Genomic DNA, 13,548 nt, shown 5'->3' with positions numbered 1-13,548 from the left:
AAAGTTTCTTCATGAAACCAAAGTTAATCGAAGACGGTAGTTTAAGAAAATCAGGAAAAGGTTCTTTATTTTTTTAAATTAAGGAGGCCCTCAAGACTAACTTAAGTGTCATCTAGAAAACGATACCGTGTTTTGAAGAACATGAATGGTTGATTAATTTAGGGATGGTAAACAATTGTTATTAAATTTTACCAAACAAGTTTATTATTTTAATTTAAATATAATTTCCTCTTTATTGGAAGAAGATAGTTGACCGTATGAAGTAGATTGTAGGAAGATAGTCCGGGTGGCGGTCAATGAAGGTATCAAAATGGTAAAATAAAACTATTTATTGTTAACCAACGTATCGCTCCACTTTGCGGGGCTTCATCAGGGCTGATAAGAATGAATTGGTAGCAGAACTTCGTCAGGGCTGATAAGAATGAATTGGTAGCAGAACTTCATTCTAGGGGCGAAACGTTGGTTTACAATAAATAGTTGTACTATTTATATTGTATATAGATACCTTTGACCTCCACCCGGACTATCTTCCTCCAATCTACTTATTTCTCAACTGTTTTTATTTTTCTTCAAAGTTTCAGCTCTCAGACTATTATCAAGGAGGCCTTAAAATTGGTGGATCCAAGTTTAATTTTTTTTCTACTTTATCGAAGTTGGTTCATTTTACAGGTTTTTTATTGTTTAAAACACTTAAACTATTTAACTAATTAGCCTATTTGTTTTATGAAAATGTGATAACAATAGACTAATGTAGGACTATAATTCTGTTAGTCTTTATTTTATCATCAAAACTCATTTTTATTTAAAGTAATTTATTAATACTTCTAATTACTGACTTGATTAATTTAAAATTCTCTTCAGTGTTGAATATACTGGTGACAGATAAGTTTTAACAGAGAACTCTGTCATTCCTTACCAAAAACATAATAGAATTGCACCTTAAAATGTTGAACAAATCGAAATTCTAGTTTTGACAATAAATACTTTTCTATCCATTGGCTCATATATTTAAAACTTACACAATAATACTTAAAATTAAAATAAGAAATTAAAAGTCATATCATAGTTTTTTGTAAAAAATCATAAGAAAAAAAGGCCATTTTCAGAAGAGTGTATTTTTTACATTATAAGGTCTGCAAAATTATATATTTATATTTTTGTGAGTCTCACACATTCTTTTCACATAGATCAATTCATTAGTTCAATGACTGTCCAAATAAAAAGCCGATTTTTCAGTTTATTATTGATTAACAGCTGATTTATCAGTTCGTTATTAATTAACAGCCAATTTATCAGTTCATTATTAATTAACAGCCGATTTATCAGTTAGTTATTAATTAACAGCCTATTTATCAGTTAGTTATTAATTAACAGCCGATCTATCAGTTAGTTATTAATTAACAGCCTATTTATCAGTTCGTTATTAATTAACATCTGATTTATCAGTGGGTTATTACTTAACAGCCGATTTATCAGTTCGTTATTAATTAACAGCTCATTTATCAGTTCGTTATTATTTAACAGCTGATTTATCAGTGCGTTATTAATTAACAACTGATTTATCAGTGCGTTATCAATTAACAGTCGATTTATCAGTTCGTTATTAATTAACAGCTAATTTATCAGTTCGTTATTAATTAACAGCTGATTTGTCAGTTTATTACTCATTGTTATGACGGGTACTAGATCTTTAACTTTCTTAATATTTCTTGGTTTTTTTCATCGGTACATATATCCCTACCTCTAACTTATTTATTTATATATTATATATATAATGACATTTTTATATTCTTTTATAAGTTCCACCTACCAATTTTATACGTATCACTTTCTTGTAGCCCTGAGGAACGCTTGTAGTTTAGGCCGAAACGTAGTAGCTTTTTAAATAGTTGACATAATTTTTTTTCTTGACCTTGACCGAGATCATATCTTTACTGCTTTAGGATAATTATTTTAGAAATCAAATATAATTTTATTTTATATTACATTATTAATATAAATTTAATTTTTAACTGCATATCACTCACTATTGTGAAATTATTTCAATTATAAATGTATAATAATTAAATTAACAGTTTAAAAGTTCTATATTTGAGGATTAAAAAATAAATAAATTAAACTGACTGGAACTAAAAATAATTAAAATCGGTATTTTCATAGTCATACCTATGACTTTATTTTCTGTTATGGAGTCATAACTTTGATCTTCTAGTGGAGACTTCCACATTGAAGGAATGCCTTTCCGACGACCATTACTCCTACACTATCATTAGCAACACCGCAATATTTCCGGTCGGAACACTTAATTTCTAAATTTGGCTGCTAATGTCACTAACAATCTGGATGCTGATTACAAGATTTCATGGAGTCGAAATATTCATTATTGATTACGAACGAAATTAGTGTGGGTAATTCTCTGAAGATAGGACCATTTTTCTCTTATTTATCCGGGATAATTTTTTTCCTTAATAATTAGGTATTTTGAACGGTGCATCCTAGCGTAACAATTACATTATAAGTTGTTAAATAGTATTAAATTCTGTGTTGAATGAGAACCATAACGTATTAATTGGGTTAATTGATATGTCCTAAACTGTAAGTCGTCTTAAACCAAAAAAATGAACTTATTAGTTCCCAATTTACTGTTTCATTAACTCCAGAAATGCGTTTCCGAGTTAATTTTATATTCATCTGTTGTACTATACCTCAGTTTTACCAAAATTTGAAAATAAATTTGGGTTTAAGAAGGCTAAAAGTTTAAGACATACTACTTAAATGAATTACTATGCTATGGTACAATGGCTTGTCTAGTAAGGCTTTACAGACAGATTTAGACTATGTCTTACGTGGGCTCCTTCTACATCGAAAAAGAGTCCTAAAGCGGATTCCTTATGTATTAAGGTCTTTTCAATACTCCCTACCAAGGAGTGTAAGGTATATTCATTAGATTTTCACTGGATAAAGGAAAGGTTGGCACCTACTGGCACTTGCCTCTCCTGTGCTCCTTTTGAGAGGGGTGGCTATTTATTGAGATTACAGGCGCCCTCAAAATCGTTAGTCTAACTAACTCGTATCTTAGGCGCCAATTATGTGCTTCCAGCCAGGTGAGAGTGCTACTCGGTACCTTAAAGATGGCCCTCGGGGGCCCTGATCACCTTCAGCTCCCACGAACTGCCATTGAGCAGTTTCGACCAATTCTTTGTTTTGGTATTCCAGGAGCTGGACTAACCTACCAGATTCGATACCTCAGCTCCCAGGCCAATAACAGTTGTAGTGGGCCATAGAGCCTCGGTGAACCGCACACCACAAACGGTCAGGAGGAGGTAACAACTTGAGTAGCCAGTTTCTGGTTTCTTCATTTGAGTGCGTGAGTAAGACCAGCCTGGATCCGCCCGGTCCCCTGGCGGTGATGGTGCCCGCAGTCATCGAACGCCAGTGGTCCCTGCTAGGGCGTGGATCGTTCATTCTCATTTCAATCTCTGAAATAAGGAGCCCGCGGATGAGTTGGTTTTCCTCCTGCGTAATAGAAGCACCCTCCTGGTCCTCCTATTATAACTACCTGAAGAGCTATCACTGTAGTGACTTCTTTATTTGTTCTTGGCTTGCTCTGATCTTCTTGCGTGTTCTGCTGCATAGAAGATCTAGCAATAGGGTTGCTGGTTCTCCTAGGGGATTCCTCAATAGATCTGAGTCTCTTCTTATCCTATCGGCCGGTGTCAGCAGGTTGGGAGTCCATTGGCCTCTACCTTTTGGCAGAGGCGTGGGGAGGGCGACACTTGAGATGAGCGCCTTGTCCTCTCCACGTCGAGGGAGGAGAATCGAAGGCCCCCCATCTCCCTCCCGAATCGGTTCAGGAACTTTCCCAGGTCCGTTCTCCCTAACTTGAAGAGAGCGATCCAGTGCGCAATAGTTTTAGACTGCATATGTGTAACCGGTTCGGATTTCGGAGCTTGGGGTCTCTCTCCTCTCGCAGTTTCTTCTCCCTCTATAGTTTTGTCTTAACTTGGTCCTATCTATAATGGCAGCCTTTGACGCCTCACATTCTCCCCAAGGCACAATGCAGCTTGGACCAGCTTTGACTTGACTAATTTGTTGTTGTAGTCTCCCATGGTCAGATTTAGTGACTTCGTCGACTCGAGTGATGGTCAGATGATCAGATCGACAAAGGGACTAAATCTCCTCGAGTACTCTCTGTGACTTAGAAGGCTGGGGGGGGGGAGGAGAGGGGGAGTTGGTGTGGCCGCAATATAAATATACATATGTATAAATACTGCAGCATTACATGAATATCTGACAAAAAAATATTCTGTAATTGAATTATTTTATAGATGTGCCATAGAGAATGTGGTTGATTTTCGACGAGCCTAATAGCTTTGGGGCATTTCATAGAGGGAATATAGTAGAGAAAGAAACCCCAGTTTCTGTTAATTTCTTTGGAACGTATATTTCAAAATAAATTCAGAACTTTTTTTTTCAGATGTTCTCCTATTCAAGCAAAGCATTGATATATTAACTTTTAATATTTTTGAACTTTCATATTTTTTTCAGGTCAAGTCAAAAGACAAAAATGAAAAGAATACCAGAAGAAAGAGTTCTGCACAACCTCCTAAAAAGGGAAAGATCATTAAATTCGGATGGGTGGAAGGAGTTTACGTAAGTATTAATTGCTTATTCAAATTATATTTGTATTCATTAGGTCCAAAATTGTTATAGATCTATCGTAACTTTTATCTTTTGAATTATATTAAATTCCTTAGGGATTGATCCACATAGCAATTATAAGGCATATCTGGTCATATGGAGTTGAGCTTTGGGGCTCCACTAAACCATTGAATTCATCTCGTACCCAATCCTTGGTAAAATCCTCAATGCTCAATTTATCACAAATAAAATCATACATAAGGACCTTAATATTCCATATGTAACCGATCTAGCCCGAACCAGATACCATTCCTTCCTATATAAACTTCCTTAACCACTCAAACCCACTTGTTTCTAACCTTGCTTCCTCTACCATTCCTGACAATCCTCCAAGGCACCTGAAAAGAAGATGGCCACGAGACCTGCTAATGTAAAAACGTCAATTAGGTACTTTGAAACTACCCATTGGTAGTTTCTCTACACGCCTGTATCACTCCATTATGAACTAAAATCAAATTTACGAGATGTATGTATATGAATTTACAGTTATAAATTGCAATAAATAAATTTTAAAAAATCCTTAGAAATTAAAGATACTAGGATTACTTACTTAAAAGTTACTTAAGGGTTCATTACTTTAAGTTTCATACATTTTTTTGGCTATTTTATTTAATTTATTTTCTTAGTTCGTTTTCCTGTATATATTTTCGTTTTTTTTTTTTTTAATTCATTGTTTCTTTCCTACATTTTCCTATAACTATCTAAATATATTTTCTTTCTTAATTAAATACATTTATTTTCCTTTAACAAATATAAAATAAATTTCTTTTACTAAATATATTGTTAAAATTTTAAATATAGTAATAATATATATTCATAAAAATCTAATAAAGTTTCGGGCATAGGTAATATTTAATTATAATATAAAAACACTACGCTACAAACTTTACAAGGAAATAAATATAACACAACAGTAATAAATATTAAAAGTGATATACAATAAATATAAAAAGTTAAAGTTTTCGATCGGCTGAATTTTATGAATGGGACTGACTCCACTCCTGTACTAAAAAAGATATAATTGATCACATAAATAGTAACAATGACATACATTAAAAAACTGTTGTAATTTTATCGTAGTGTGTTTGCATCTTATATATTTTCTGCGACAGCGGTTATTTTGCTGCCACGAAAAGTAATCGATAGTAAAGGCTGAGCCTTAGAGAATTAAATAGAATTACAAGTTATTCATTTTTAAAACTTAGTTTAAAATTATAACTCTATGATTTATTACAGATGCGGTGCATACTTAATATTTGGGGCGTCATGCTCTTTCTTAGACTCTCATGGGTAGTTGGCCAAGCAGGAATCGGTAGGTTATATTTGTTGAAAAATTAATTATTGTGAAGGTATCATAAAACTTAATATTTATTATAAAGTTTTATTTATTGTTCCAGCGGAAGGAGTCATCATAATTTGCTTGGCAAACCTTGTAACAGTAGCGACTACCCTCTCTATGTCTGCAGTAAGCACGAATGGTATAATAGAAGGAGGTAGGCAATCATCTTATTGTATTGTATTAGAGGTCCCCTAAGGAATTGCTGTACGATTTCTTTATTATCTGCTTCTTCCTTCCTCGACTGTTAAGTACCCTCAATACAGATGGAACATTAACACATCGACCTGAATACAGATGTTACATTAACTCATGGACCTCAATATAGATGGTACATTAACTCGTGGAATTCAATATAGATGGTACATTAACTCGTGGAATTCAATATAGATGGTACATTAACTCGTGGAATTCAATATAGATGGTACATTAACACTTGGCCCTGGATACAGATGATACAGTAACTTTTAGACCCCAATATAGATAGTACATTAACACATGGATCTCAGTATAGATGGAACATTAACATTTGAGTCTGTTCTTTTAAACTTAATTTGTTTTGAAGATTCTTCTGTAGCTTCTAGTCTGTTCGTTATATTAAATTGCTTTGAAACTGGTATTCATGCTTTATTTCCATACCTTTAGATTTCAGAATTTAAAATTGACTCTTCCGGTCTTTTGATTTTATGGAATAGGTATAAGGTTCCAATAACGACTTTTCGTTTCTAAGCTATGCTGTTCACACACACACACACGCGCACGTGCACGTACCACTAATTTATGAGACTTGGTTATTTGAAATCAAATTATTACAAAATGTTTATTTCCGTAGAAAACATGAATTCAAAATTTTTCATGACAACAATATAGTCCAAAAGACCCAAGAGGAAAAAAAAGTCAGTCATTTCACTCCAATTTTTGATTACTTTTATGAAAACTATGTATAATTAATAGTCAAAACTGATGGGTCATCCATGTATTGTTAGGAGGAATATAAATGGCGGCTGTTTCAAAACCTTAAAGAAAAGTTAATTTTTCATTTGGAGCTCTGTGTCTTTAAAACTATCTACAACGCTAAAAACCTAATAGAACGTCATTTAAAGTAGAGTAAGTATCCTAATTCTGGATCTACAGGTTTACCCCTTGCCTTAATTTAATTCCGACACGCAACGGATCGAGCACAAATCCAGGCCATCTTGTACCAGTCAATCCAAATAATCCATCATACGCTTGCGCATGTTCGAATTTGCTATTACTTGGCAAACGTTTAGATACATCTCTAATTATGTATGAGCCCTAACAGAGCTATTAATACATTAAATAGTTCCCGAGAGTGTTTTTTTTTTAAAGCTACATTTCTAAACAAAATAACAAAAAATCCGTAGTTAGTAAATTTATTTTGGGAAATCTACATCTCTGGAACCATTAGACGTACATATGTCAATTAGCATCAAATCTAGTGTCATGAGCAACAATGTAGTTTATAACGTTTATCTTCGTAAGTGTAGTAGTTTTCAAGATATTTGCAAAAATAAATTTGCATATGAAATTTTGTTCGAACAACTAGAAATCAATTTATTTTAGCAAATATGAGAACTACTACCCCCTACGAAGATAGGTGTTATTAACTACTTTAGAGCTCGCTAAACTAACTTTAATTTGAGTGCCAATTGACATCATTACGTCGAATGGTTTTTGAGATATATTTTTTCATAAATCAAAAATTGTCAATGTATAATTAAGTGACCTTTAATATCAGCTGGGCGTACTCATTGTATTAGTACCACAAGGCTCAAATGAAGAATTTTCTAAAATCTTTCTCTTAAATACGTATAATTTTTGCTTATTTGAAATAATCAACCTTCTCTCTTTTTAGTGATAGTAAAAAAATGGAATAATATCGACTATAAAAGAATTTTATAACTAACTAAAGTAGAAAAGGGTTTTCACACGACCGGCTAAGACATACTGGGACATCGGAACTACCCGAGAGTACCCGATTTCTTCCGAACCTCCTCCATATTACACGGCTTTGTCATCTTTTATTGTAATCTAGGTAGGGAGAAAATTGATTTTCACAGCTCAAGAAACCCTTTTCATAGCAAAAGAAAAAGAAATTTAAGAACTCTTAATTTTGTTTATTTGAAAAATCAACCATTTTTCATTATTTATAGAAATAAACAATGGATGAATATGAAATATGAAAGAAACTTATAATTAATGTTTCTTCATGGTCGTTTCTTCATAATTGTGACAATAGCTGGACTTTACTTTCACTTACCTATGTATGAAATACATAGTAAGGAGAAGTATTAGTCATTATAAATAATTAAGAAATATCTATTTTGAAATGAAATGAAAGAATTAATTTCATCTGAAGGTAGGGTGTTTAGTGGATATTATGTTTTTTTTAATTGTCAGATTTGTTCTAAGTATTTTGAAAAGAAATTTTGTTCCAGGTGGAATATACTACATGATATCTCGATCGTTGGGGCCCGAGTTTGGTGGTGCGATTGGGCTCATGTTCACGCTTGCCAACTCTGTGGCTGTCTCCATGTATGTGGTTGGCTTTAGTGAATCTTTGCAAGATCTTTTGAGGACCTTTGGTGCTTATATATTAGACAATGGAACTAATGATGTTCGTCTCGTCTCAGCTATAACACTAGTTGGAATCCTGGTTTTGGCATTTGTTGGAATGGATTGGGTTACCAGGGTAAATATGTCACATCCATATTAACTTTAAAATTAACATTTTGTGGTTGTAATTTTGTGTAGAATATGTGGTGGATCCAGGGGAAAAAGGGAAGAGAAAAAGAAGAAATTTTCCCTCCAAAAATCACCACTGAATAAAAAAATGGTAACATGTTTTTCTTTTATTATTTTTTAAACCTGATGAATACTCAGAACTGATGATGGTCAAGTCCTTGGACTTATATAAATGGGATCCTAATCAAGGTAAAAATGGTTTTAAATTGGTTCCAACTGTGTCATTTGGTAATTAGTTTCTGAGATCTCCTGTCAATCCCTGCTGAAACAGGATAAGGCAACACAATAGAAAATGATAATTTTAAAAAACTTATAGCATAATGGGCACATTTTTGTAAGAGCACCATCATGTAGTTTGTAAAATAATAATGTTTTTTTCAGATATTAAATGAATGATGTACCAATAAAACATCCGTCCAGTCTACCTGTCATTTTGGCTCATTTAATGAAATTTAATATAATTATATAAAAAAAAGACAATAAGAATTATAGCAGTTATCTACTAATTATAATTATAATCTTACTGATAGTTAAAGCCTTAATAAATATTTTCATAACCCCTGATCAAGGGGATAATGTCTTACTTTTCTATTGACTAGCTATTGCTAGAAATATAGCTGCGTATATATATCCTGTGGCTTTTGTTTTCCAAATTCATAAAACCCTAATTTTTGATCCTTTTTTAACTATTAAGCATTATAAGTGTAAATAAAATTTTTTTTTTTCCAGACTCAGATGTGCCTCCTTATAGTTCTAATCGCCTCACAGTTAGATTTTGTCATTGGAAGCATTGTTGGCCCAAAAACTCAACTAGAAGAAGCAAAGGGCTTCGTCGGTTACAATTGTAAGATTTATTTGATATTAATTTGTTGTAGTATACATTTTTAAATATGGCTAAACTCAAGTCATTTTTATAATTCTTTTCTTTTTTTTTGTTTTAGTAGGAGTTTTCAAAAAGAATTTAATGTCAGATTATCGTCTTTATGAAGGAGTGGAACATGATTTTTTCTCAGTTTTTTCAGTTTTTTTCCCAGCTGTGACTGGAATCGTCGCTGGAGCTAATTTATCTGGTGATTTAAAGGTATTGTTGCTGATTTCCTTACATTAAAATAAAAAATATTATTGTTATATGAAGATTGTAATAAAATACTTTATTATAAGTTATTTTATAACATTAAACTTATCTATTGAAATTATTATATATTTTTTTAGGACCCTAGTGTTGCTATACCTAAAGGTACACTTTTAGCTATAATCACAACATTCCTGTCTTATATCTCATATGCACTTATAATGGGAGGTTGTGTACTGCGAGATGCTTCAGGGAATATCACATTTCTTCAAACTGAAGAAGGGATACCTCTTGAAGAGAGATGGGAAAGGCTGACCGAATGCAATTCTACTTGTAGATATGGCTTAGAAAATGATAATCAGGTTGGCATAGTTTGAAGTTGTGAGTTATTTAAATAATTATGTTTACATAATTTATAATTTTTGATTCCTATTCAAAATTTAGATCACATACCGTCATGGTGAATCCAATAGGTCATATGTATAAAAACTTCTCTGTTTGGTATATCATTGTGATAATTGCAATAGACAGATGTCAATTATACTTTAAGGAGAAACTAAAAAAAAAATATTTCAGCTTTCATTAGGAGCGGGGTAGCTCAATGGGTAAGGCATTATGCTGCTAACTTCAAGGACCTGGGTTTAAATCCAGCTGTGATAAATAATTATTTATTTGGTTTCTGAAGCCATGAGCCAGCCTATGAATTTGGGAGCCCTACTAGGGCCCACCCAGCAGCCTATATAAAGTGGGTACTCTTAATTGGGGAAAAATCTGGTGGTTGAGTATGATCTTGAACAAACCACCTCTTTGTATAGCCATTGTTCAAAAAAACAGAACGTCCTTACAAAGTACTGAGCCCCTGATCTTTCATTGGTTGTTGTGGTTAACGTTATTACTTCAGTTTTCATTAGCTTACGTTCATTAACCTATAAATAATAAATATACATATTATGACAACTTTTCAGGTAATGGAATTAGTTGCATTATGGGGACCACTTATTTATGGAGGATGTTTTGCTGCAACTCTTTCCTCAGCAATTGCAAGTTTGGTTGGGGCACCGAGAGTTTTGCAGGTTTCAAAAGTTTAAATACTTACATACATAATTTAAAAATTGGTTTAAGAATTAAAAAATTTTTGTTTTGTTTTAGGCCCTAGCAAAAGATAAATTATACCCATCCATAGAATTCTTCTCAAAGGGATATGGTGCAAATAATGATCCTATCAGGGGATACCTTCTTGTTTTCGTGATTGCATTTGGATGCATTCTAATTGGTAATGAAATTCTATATATACGTTTATTTGTTAGAGGTAAAATTTTCTAAAATAACTGAAGGATTCCCTTGCTAATTTTGCTCTTAACATTAAATTTAATACAAAACCTTTTAGATTAGTAAACATGTAAACAATATGTTACCCTTGTCCAATGGGCAGTATTATACAGGGTGTTTCAGGGTTAAATATCCTAAATCCAGGGTAAAATATGAATAAAGAATTTAATAAAAATAATTTCTTATGAAGATTCGTCTGCTAATGTTTCATTCATGAGATATTCGTGACTAATTTCATTGTTATGAGTTATTTAGGTTTTAGTAAATAAGTTAATAACAACTCTATTGAAACAATCCATCAAAAAAGGACGCCTCTACACAATAACGAATGCCAGTATAGGTGGCAAAAGACCATGTGGAAGGCCAAAAACCAGATGGATAGGCAGAATCAACAAAGATACGAAAGAGCTGCATGCAGTAAACTGCAAAGCAGTATCCCAAGGCAGGCAGGTGTGGAGAAGGCTGGTTCGGGCGGCCAATGATCTATAAGGTCTGTAGAGCCAACCGAAAAAAAAAAAATTAATATATGTTCCAACTACTTATATTACTAATGAAATGTAAACATAAACACTTATATTAAATGTTGTTCAAAGTGATTACCTTGAACATTAAGACATGCTCGGCATCTTTCTTTCACTGCAGTAGTGGACGAATATGTGTTATTATTTTGCAAACAAAAAATTCAGTGGTGACAGATCTGGAGAGTCTGACAATAAGGCTTATTCAGTTACATATGGCCTTGCCTCTATGGAAGAAAGATGCTGAGTCTGTCGTAATCCTCAGGGTAATCACTTTAAATAACTTATAATAGGAATGTTAATACTGACACACTTATTAATTTATTATAACCTAAATAATTTATAACAGTAGAAATCTTTAGATGTGATTATCTCCCAAGTAAAATATTTACGGACATACCTTCATAAGGAATTATTTTCTTGTTTTGAGATCCTAAATTCTTATTTTCATGGAGACGTCGAACAAACCAGGAGCTCTAAGTTTTATGTAATGAACCAGACGTTGTCCAGTTTGTGAAGCTCGGTAGATTGAGGTGGGTAGGACATGTTGCTCGGATGGCTGAGAGTGATCTGCCAAGGAAAATAGTGACTGAGGTACTACATGGGGCAAGACGCAGAGGAAGACCACGCCTTCGATGGAGTGATGGTGGGAGTGGTGATGGCAGGACCATGATGGGAGTGAGGAACTGGATGGCGGTCGCACAAGATCGTAATGATTGATGGAGGCTAATGCAGGAGGCCAGGACTCGACATCGAGTTGTGGAGCTGAATTAATAATAATAATAAAATTCTTATTTTAAATTTGGCTAGTTAACCCTGAAACACACTGCATACACTGAAGATCTTGCCTTTGTGTAATTATTGTCAGTAAAACTATACCAATTATTTTTTCAATTTGATACTTGATAACTATTGAATTATTGAAACACTCAATCGTAAAACATGATAACCGAGAAAATGAAAACTTACTCCTTGTTAAACTGTACATTATTCCTTTATAAATATAAATTGTATATAAATTCTTTTAAAAATCTTTGAAATCAGCCCTAAAGAATGTGGTAAACCCAAAAACTTCAATTCACAATAAATCTCAGATGCCATGATTTACAATCAAATGCCTCAGTTATGTAATATATTATGAGAAGTGATATGTCATTTTGTTATAAAATAAAGTAAGAACAAAATTTTTTTATTTTTTAAAGTTAAATTACTTATTATAGAGCTTAATGCTGAGTTAAAAACCTGATCCATGATTCATTACACCATGTACTTTTTTTATCTGGAAACAGTTACTTGAACATCATACATTTTCATTCAGTTAATTTCTAAATTATTTTAATCATTTCTATCAGAAAATAACATTAAGAATAATGATTATGTATTGTCTCTTTAGGACAGCTAAACTACATTGCACCTCTACTATCAAATTTTTTTTTGGCTGCTTATGCACTGATCAACTTTTCAGTCTTTCATGTATCCATCTCCAAGAGTCCTGGTTGGAGACCAGCATTTAAAGTAAGTCGTACATTGAATCTGAATTGAAGATGAAATACTATTAGTAACCTGGAAATTTTTAAACGATGTAAATATAAATTGAAAATACTTCATAATATTGACTTGGATTTCCAGAAATTGATTTCTTCTTCTTGGATTCTAAACTCCTCCCAGTGGCTGTCTCCTATGCTCCGACTGTTGATGAACAAGTGTTAGTAACCTGCCTATTACCCACTACCCATCCCCCTAACCACCTTATACTCTGCTTATAGTTCATTCCATTTAAAGTTGTCCAGTTTTGGTTGCTTGAGCACCTCAGAAAAATTCATACT

The 13,548-nt window shown here is 33.0% G+C and overlaps 1 protein-coding gene across 3 annotated transcripts in view; it reads left to right on the top strand.

Moving 5' to 3' along the window:
* LOC106691451 (bumetanide-sensitive sodium-(potassium)-chloride cotransporter) overlaps nt 1-13,548 on the top strand; it is a 30,890-nt gene that overhangs the window by 5,622 nt on the left and 11,720 nt on the right. For all 3 annotated transcript variants that reach the window (XM_067051197.1, XM_014437223.3, XM_014437222.3), the window contains exons 2-11: nt 4,549-4,653; nt 5,938-6,013; nt 6,099-6,194; nt 8,497-8,750; nt 9,533-9,647; nt 9,745-9,884; nt 10,016-10,237; nt 10,841-10,948; nt 11,025-11,148; nt 13,116-13,237. In XM_067051197.1, coding sequence (XP_066907298.1) covers nt 5,938-6,013; nt 6,099-6,194; nt 8,497-8,750; nt 9,533-9,647; nt 9,745-9,884; nt 10,016-10,237; nt 10,841-10,948; nt 11,025-11,148; nt 13,116-13,237 — 1,257 coding nt within the window. In that variant the 5' untranslated portion in view covers nt 4,549-4,653. The remainder of the gene's footprint in view (nt 1-4,548; nt 4,654-5,937; nt 6,014-6,098; nt 6,195-8,496; nt 8,751-9,532; nt 9,648-9,744; nt 9,885-10,015; nt 10,238-10,840; nt 10,949-11,024; nt 11,149-13,115; nt 13,238-13,548) is intronic.

The sequence above is a fragment of the Halyomorpha halys genome, unplaced genomic scaffold (assembly GCF_000696795.3).
Source record: "Halyomorpha halys isolate HHAL.00 unplaced genomic scaffold, Hhal_1.1 Scaffold2360.1, whole genome shotgun sequence".
Lineage (NCBI taxonomy): Eukaryota > Metazoa > Arthropoda > Insecta > Hemiptera > Pentatomidae > Halyomorpha > Halyomorpha halys.
The sequence above is the reverse complement of the archived record's forward strand: the minus strand, read 5'-3'. Positions and strand labels throughout refer to the sequence as shown.